The 8,584-nt window shown below is 37.8% G+C and overlaps 1 protein-coding gene across 1 annotated transcript; it reads right to left on the bottom strand.

Annotated features, from left to right (window-relative positions):
* Positions 1-224: 224 nt before the first annotated feature.
* Positions 225-8,258, bottom strand: swi5 (SWI5 homologous recombination repair protein). Its single transcript, XM_079804402.1, has 5 exons — positions 7,994-8,258; positions 7,853-7,907; positions 7,588-7,697; positions 1,970-2,064; positions 225-1,597 (listed from the first exon to the last, which is right to left on the bottom strand). Exons 1-5 carry the CDS (start codon positions 8,092-8,094, stop codon positions 1,533-1,535), a joined length of 426 nt encoding a protein of 141 aa, XP_079660528.1. The 5' UTR covers positions 8,095-8,258; the 3' UTR covers positions 225-1,532.
* Between the last annotated feature and the right edge of the window lie 326 nt (positions 8,259-8,584).

Here is an 8,584-nt window from a genome sequence, read left to right as displayed (position 1 = left end):
CGGCAGTTTCCGCCCGGTAGTTGCAAAGCAGCTCTGCAGGACCATGAGGCATGATGGAGAAGAAGGAGGGCTTTTGTCAGATATCTGTCCGTCTGCTTGCCACGGTGATGGCAGAAATTAAAATGATATAATGTAAACAATATTTCTAATGTTTTACGAGGCAGGCTTTTTACTTTAATACTGGGGAAATTGCAGTGAAATGACTATATGGAGACGAGGTTTTTAATAAAAATGCATTTATTCGTGTTCGGTAGGCATTTAAACAGCTCATTTCCCTTATGTAGTGTTTCTTTGGAAACAAACTGTGCATATTACTAGAGGAAAAAGTCCGTCCTCATCTTTCTTGTAATTACCTGCCCTGCGGCCAAAACCACTTACCTTTTTGGCTGACGTCACAAATCCCCGTTTATTTTTCAATCCCCCTTAAGACATGTTTTGCCTTACCAATAAGTTTTCAACTAAACTATTTATGCTATGTTTATTCTGATCAAACTATTTGCCGTATCATTCACTATTTTTATCATGTCCAAGAATGGTCAGTGAAAATCACACGTGGGAATAGAAGCAAACAGACATTTCTTGATTTGATTTCATACGGTATATCCTGTTAACCGCGGATATCATGTTAGCACAAAGCATTTTACAGCAGTCAGCATAGTGAGGCAAATCTGCTATCAGTGTAGCAGATGGTTTTATCTATTGTTATATAAAAATATTGACAGTCCATAAACCTATATCATAACTTCCATAAAGTATATTTAGTTCAACTTTCACACAGTTGGATCAGTTATTGTAACATAAAACCCTTGCGCAACCACACAAATGTTGATATGTACACTTTGAAATACACACATTTGCTGGATTTACAGTTAGACAATGAATAATAAAGCAAGATTGGACCTAACAGCAATAGAGTTCAATCAGTTTGCCATAACATTTGTTTAAAGGAATCGTAATTCCCTTCTGTGGAATGCAAAATTAGATGTTTTGAAAAATGTTCATGCTGCTCTCTCATAAAATGAAAGCATAATAAGCATGCCATGGGGTTGTAAAAGTGCAAATAGAAGTTGTGTGAACACTGAACATTTCTCATCTCATCTAATTTTTGATTGCACTGAGAAAGAAAAGAAACAACATAAAGGTGTGCAAATGACAACAAATATAATTTTTGGGTGAACTATTCCTTTAATTCGCCAGAATTAGATGACAATCTCTCTCATGCACAATAACACCACCCATTTGGTGCAAACACAATGTGAGGAAAACCGTGCGGCTAGAGATAAACATTGATGCAATTCTTCTCACAATGTTGACAGAAGCATTTGAATGTCTTTGAAAATGTATATGTATCATGGAATCAGTTTGACAGAGATAAGCATGTTCGTTTCGTTGAAACTTCTTCATTGTACTCATTCACCACAACAGCACGAAGAAAACAATACTAACTGGTGTATTTGCTATAAATAAAAATATAAAACACTAACAGTATTATGAGGCCTTCCAGTTACTCGATCTCCTCTCATGAAGCTCAGTCAGTCTTCCAACTCAAGGCCAAAGTGGCTGTATAAGTCTCGTGTGGTCACTCCACGCAGGCCAGCTGAGAGACACAGAGAGACAGTTGTCTTTGTCAGTGGTCACATGGGGGAGAATGACGTGGCACAGACCCCCTCTAGCCCTCAGACCAGCTGAAGTCACCGTGAGGCCAGAGCAGGCAAGAAACTCAGCATTCTGGGAGTCTGAAAGGGTCTATTATATTACAGAATACAGTGGTAATACTGGAGGATGCCATTATCATAATCTTGACACTAGAGAGAAATGCCAAGCGTATGGAGGCTGTAACCCACTTATATGAGTGGGATGGGAGAAGTGTGTAGGCCATAAGTGCTTATGGACAGGAGATGAACGATTATCATGGTTTGAAACACCTTGCATTTACTATTAAACAGACGGTTGTTCCATCAAGTCTTACCTAATCTGCCCAGTAAAGTTTGTCCGATGTCTTTGATGTCATTGTATTCGTGCAGCAGGTCTATGTGCTGATCCAGCTCTTGTACAACAAATCCTCTGTAAATACAAGAACAGAGTAACACAAGCTCAATTTAATCTGACAAATGATCAAACACTTTTTTTTTTTTTTTTTTTAGAATAACAATGTAGTTAACAGAAAACAATCTAAAAGAACCAAATTATGCATTCTATTTTTAATATTATTTTAAAGTAATAAAATAAATTGTTACAGTTACTGTATTAAGTAAGAACGCTTGAAATAAAGCACACAAGTCGTTTACTTGTCCTAATTTCTGTCAAGACAACTCTCGAGAGTGCATGGTAATGGTAATGGATATGACAATTTTGATATGTTTGGTCTTGACAGAATAGATCTGCTACGCTGCTGCTGCTTTTATTGCTGCTGCAGAGCAAGGGGTCTGTTCTTCATACCTCGCTTAAAGGGTTACTTCCTTTATTCAGCATTAAGCTTTGTATCAGTAGAAACCCAGTATTATATTCGAATGATCGTGCTTCCCCCCTCATATCCCCCTGAGACAAGAAATGTATGTATTTTATGTCTGGAAAAAAGCCTCCGATGACGCACATATCATAATTTTGCATCATTGGAGGCTTTTTTGGCCAGAGCCTAGACTACAGCCAGTAGTAGGAGTTAGTTCCGCATGTTTTCAACCCGCCCACAGGGGTGGGATCTCACTCACTCACAGAAAGAAACACACAGACGGCCGCACGGACATTCATAACGGAGCGGTGCAGAGCAAAGCGAGTGTTTTTAATGAATTCCTATGAAAGTTAAGCTTCCATAGGTATGAATTGAAAACGTGGACACACACTGTGTTGCCGTGAATGACTGACAATGCGGCTGTGAATGAATGCCGGTCATCTGTTCATTTTAGTTTCGGTTTAAAATTAACTCCAATTTGGGGTGGGTTGCTTGAATTGTGGGTTCATGAAAACACAACAACAAAACGGTACAACGACAAACTAACTTAAATAGGCGCATTTCGCTTTGAAACCAAATCTTCCGTGATCATCTGGTCTGTCAGCTCCTCACTCTCTGATGAATGAAATCTGACTCACTCATTCGGCTCATGTTGTTTTGAGAAGACACGTTCAGTTTTTAATTGCAGTGTCTGTTCTCTAACTGAACAAAATTATTTTATTACTATAAAAATGAAAACGGTGGACCGCGGTGGACAAGAGATGTAACCGGTAGGTGCAGAGCCGGCGGCAGAAACAAATCAATGGACGTGCATTTAATATTCTTGGGGGGGCCTAATTATGACATCCAATACATTTTTCTATAGGACAACAACCAACTATTGCTACAACAGTTTCACGGCGATTTCAATATCCTAACTACAATTAGCCTATTGCCCACTCATATTTCGGTTACTGAAGATATCATGTTACAGTTATAGCCTTGATCTGCATTGTTCCGTGAACACAGCATGCTATAAGCCAACTTCCTAATAACAGCCTAATAATCACAAATCTCAAGTTAAGTATTAAATCAACCATGCATAATCAACTACGACACACTCACACACAAATAGCATATCAGTAGCTGCGTTTCCATTACAGATTTGCGCAGCTGTTTTGCGCTATTATCTAAATATCGATAAAAAACTATTTCGAAATATTTTCAATTTCAATTTGCGCAATTTGAAGGGTAATGTAAACACGGCTAGTGTCAAATGCATAATTTACACCACAGCTGGTGCAACTTAAGAAGAGTAATAAAACCAACTGCCCTACTCACGTTCTTAATACAGCTGAAGTCGACGTTTTTGGGAGTGGAATCTCATAAAAAAAAACATAGCTTGGATCATGACTGGTGCTGCTAGCCGAGGCTCCACCACCTTCTGTCGTTGTAGCAGGTGTTTCAGGCGCCACAGGTGTCAGTTTCTTCCCTCCAGAAGCTGACGATTTGAAAAAGCTTCGTATATCCATATTTTAATATTTTCACTTTCACGATTAATTTAAATTTAACCTGGCTAGCTAGCTTAGGCAAAACCGAGCGCACGTCACTTCGCTATAACTTTACCGAGATGCTGCCGTTAGAGCGGGTCAGCGGGAAACCCCTTTTTTGTAAACAATCAGTCAAACTTCGCGGGTGTTTTTTTAAATAAGATTATGAGTCAAATATTACACTTAAATACACACATCTTTAAATATATAAATACTACACGTAAATTATTATTATTTTTTAAAATAATTTTTAAATGTAAATTTGATGGAGGGGGGGCACAGGAGCTCTGTGGGCGGGCCCGGCCCCCTAAGGCCCGCCCATAGCGCCGGGAGTGGGTAGGTGTGGCTTGGGAGTGGCCTCGTAGGGCGGCGAAGCAAGTGCATTCTGGCAGTTGTCTTTCATCCATATGAGCCAAAAATACATTTTCTGGCTTTTCTCAGTCTAGAAGGGACCAACTTCTAAAATAATTTCACATTTATACTCCATAAATGACCCAAATTTAAATACACATGCATCTTTCCAGCGCTGAAGTGCCCCTTTAACACATCGGAGATGATTTGACTTTTGAATTTGCGGATTGGATTAAAATATCTGGATTAAATTGTCTAAGATTACTGCGCATTCTTGTGTTCCCTGAAGAGGGCAGATGCATCGATACTCGAAACCACAATCAGCAGTGCAGCGATTGGCTGGTGGCAAGACAGCAACGTAATGACATCATATAATTAAAAAATCCACCAGGCAAAAAACTTGACAAATAAAAAAAAAGGTTTTCTGGACCTTTATCAGGAAACAGCCAAACAACCAAACCAACATAAAAGTTATAATAGATAAATGAAATGTGCACTGTTTTTTTTTCAACATGATTCCCAATTATTTATATTCACGATTTTATAGTATTTGTACACCCTTTACATTTTTATTTCAATGTTGTAATTAGCAATTCGTTTAATTCAATTTGAAGCAGATTTGTTACGTGACAGCATTAGGTTTTTTAAGGGTCAAGATCAAGTTCTCTGCATCTCCTGCAGCGCTGCATCAAGCCACTCCCATAATATCTGTCGCCACTGAAATTAATGCACGACTCAGAGTAACTGTGCAGCATAAGACTGCAATAACATTATAAAGTAATTATTCTATCAAAACTTAATCTCTCAATCAAGTGGCTGTGTCTACAACATTATAATATTATTATTATTATTTAAAATTATTATTGCCCTTGGTTCAGTAATGAACTCTTGTAATAAAGTAGCAGTGGTTGGGACACATTTTAAGTATCAACGCCGCTTAAAAAGATGCAATCTAATCCTGTTTACATGAAATAAGCCTGCTCGCGAGTAGGTTTAAGCTTCCGGACCGGTTGCTATGACAGCAAGTCCAGGATGAGCGTCGAAGAACCAAACAATCCAAGATCATGCCAAATCGTCAACAATCAAATCCAGCTAACCGAGTTAGCGACGTACGAAGAACGGACCCCGGGACTTGCTACTGCCAAAACACACGTCTTGCTGCTGTGAGCAAGCAGATCTATACAGGTGGAGCTGGGGAAGGTGGAGGCTTTCTGAAAGCACGCTGCAGCTTCTACAGCAAATGCTGACCAGTAATGCTGCTCATTGGCTACTGATACAGCAGAAACCAATCAGCTGTGCCCTATAGGGAATGATGTGATTATAAGCAGATTGAGTATGCGGAACAATTTTAGGTTTCCACTATCACAAGGTTTTAACTTGTATGATGAAGGTCTACACTAAGAAAAGAAAATGTGGCATGCAACTGCAAGATAATTGAATAAAATACATATTCTCCTCTCTCTATAAATGTTAATCAGCCAAAATAAACAGAAGCTCAACCGTACTTGTTTAAATCAAGAATGAACCGCATTGGTTCTTGCACGTCAAACAAGCATGCTTGAGCTTCCGGTTACCAAAACTGATGTGTGCGTTGGAATGTTTATATGTTAATTAAAGCCTAAATTAAATCTGTTCATCGTATAAAGTGATCGAGTCTCTTGAGAAAATTTGGCTCAATTCATATGGATTAGTTTTACAATCTCTTTATGAACTTTTTGAAGCGTCAAAGTGGTAGTTGCGTAGCTGTCAATGCATGGAAAGAAAGCTCTCAGATTTCATTTAAAATATCTTTATTTGTGTTCTGAAGATGAACGAAAGTCTAACGGGTTTGGAACGACATGAGGGGAGTAATTAATGACAGAATTAGAATTTTTGGGTGAACTAACCTTTTAAGTTATATTAATCCTGTAAACATGGGCCCGTATTTATCAAGCTTCTCAAAGTGCCATTTTAGTCTTAAGTGCTGAGAATTCATGAAATTTACTCCAACGTATAAACTATACTCGTACGTATAAAAGCAAGTTATCAAATTTCTTAAAGCTAAAAATCACTCTTACTCTCCCAGTTATTTAAGACAGCTCGAGAGGTTTCTCAAGTGGTTAGGAGTGGCCAGTAGGGGCTTGTGATGGCACTGAGGAGACAGAGACGCGCGCAAATCTGAGGAAGAGAGGAAGAATGTTTTTGAAATGTTTGACAACGAGCAGTTAATCAAACAGTATCGTTTGGACAGAGCAGGCATCATCTTTGTTAGCGCTGGTTAATGTTGAGCTGAACTTTTATAACATGTTTCCGCTGTTCGACTAATTCTCTTTTTGATTATATCATAAAATATAGCCTATATAGGCAGGTCAGTAAACAGCACACCGGTTAAAATGTTTTAATTTGTAAGACATGGTGGAAAACATGTATATCTTTCATTTCCAATGTGTATATGATAATGTATTCTCTTGAAAATGCTTTATTGTCAAATGTGTGTTGAATGTAAACTCATTTTAGGAATTTAACCATTCAATGTGAATTTATCTGAGAATATTCTTAAATAAGGAAACCTATTCAGTGATTGGTCCATGCCTGTGTCGTCAAAATCGTGAAAAGTATTGTGAATCATCTCTAAGACTGGCACTTAATATTTAGTCCTACACTTCACTTAAATTATGACGGAGATGCTTGATAACTAACTAAGCGCAGCTTTGAGCCAATAATCTTTTGCTCTTAAGTCAATTCTTAGCAGTGCTCTTGTAAGTAATTCTCAGAGGCTTGATAAATGCAGGCCTTGACATATGAAATAAGTCAGAAAAAAAAATCATTTTTGAAATAGAACAGTTTTGATCATGTTGATAATTTAAAGGCTTTGTATAAATTGTGTATAAAATATGATACAGTAGGTGTTAATGATGATGCTGTCGTTATTTTGGAGCTTCAAAGCCTGAATTCAATTTCATTATATGGAATCGAGTTACCAGGATATTCTTCAAACATATTTTGTGTTCCACAGAAAAAAAGAAACATGAGAATGAATAAACAATGGCAACATTTTAAATTATGGGTGAATTATTCCTTTTTTAAAAGATGCATATGATTTCTAAAACTCTAAAGGAAGCCACTTATTATTTATCACGTGTTTTTTTCTGAATTTAGGATATCCCAACCACCTTAAACTGAAACAAAGAATTTTTATATTCCAACCTAATATTCTTCAGTATGAACAAACACACAACAGCATCTCTTGTATCTCCCTTTCCCACATTCACCACCTACTCTTTTTCCAACAAGGCGATCTCTGAATCCAGGCGATCAAGTGTTTTCTTGAGCTCTTTGACTTCTTCCTCAGGGCACAAGGGAGATTTCACCATACTAGGCTTCTGAACCTATGGCAGACCAAAGACAACTCACCACATATGCATATAAACCTCTATTCACATATCTGTTATCAGTTATCAAACATGAATATTGCTTTCTAAGTCTAGGCATCATATCACAGGCTCTGATAAAATCACAGTATACATTTATAGACCTTACTTACAGGAGATTTAAATCCTGAATTGACGCTCCTAACGTTACATCTGGATTCTGCAGGTCTGCATGGAATAAACAAACGTTGCTAATCATGTTAAAATAGACATGTGTTCATTTTTTGGGCAGAGTTGCTGCTATATTTGTTTACCTTCTTCTTAAAGACACGCCCACTTGTCTTGGCGTAACTTTGACGTGCGCATCATCTACAATGGATTTGGTTTTCATTTCTAGTTCCACAGTAGCATTCATTTCTTTGCAAACCGCGTTAAGTGTTCCAACGGGTGGATTATACGATTTTAATATGCGAACAGGTGACTAACGCGAGTATTTAATGAGACGCTCTTTAGCTGTAAACAGTCGCATCTCTTTCTGTTAAATTCGCGCCTTGTAGGATCATCTTACGTAATCGCTCTGATTGGTCCGCTCTGTCTGGTATGAGCCTCTTGATTGGTCCATTGATGCACTTCCGGTGCACGCCATATACTTTTTTTATTGCATATGAAAGGTTACAGAAATTAACAGTAAGAAGAAGAAGACGAAGAAGAAAACAACAACAAATAAGGGGGGCATACGGACATCATAAGAGGTTATGAGAATTAGGCTACACAAATCAACACCATATTACATTTTGTCCAAAAGAAAAATCAAAGGTACCATAACAGACTCGAGAATGTTATACATTTTCTCAAAGGAGGTAAAAAGGGACTTTATATCAGAGGATAACATTATAAAATCAGGA

Source organism: Gobio gobio, assembly GCF_949357685.1.
Source record: "Gobio gobio genome assembly, chromosome: 22".
In the NCBI taxonomy this organism is placed as follows: domain Eukaryota; kingdom Metazoa; phylum Chordata; class Actinopteri; order Cypriniformes; family Gobionidae; genus Gobio; species Gobio gobio.
The sequence above is the reverse complement of the archived record's forward strand: the minus strand, read 5'-3'. Positions and strand labels throughout refer to the sequence as shown.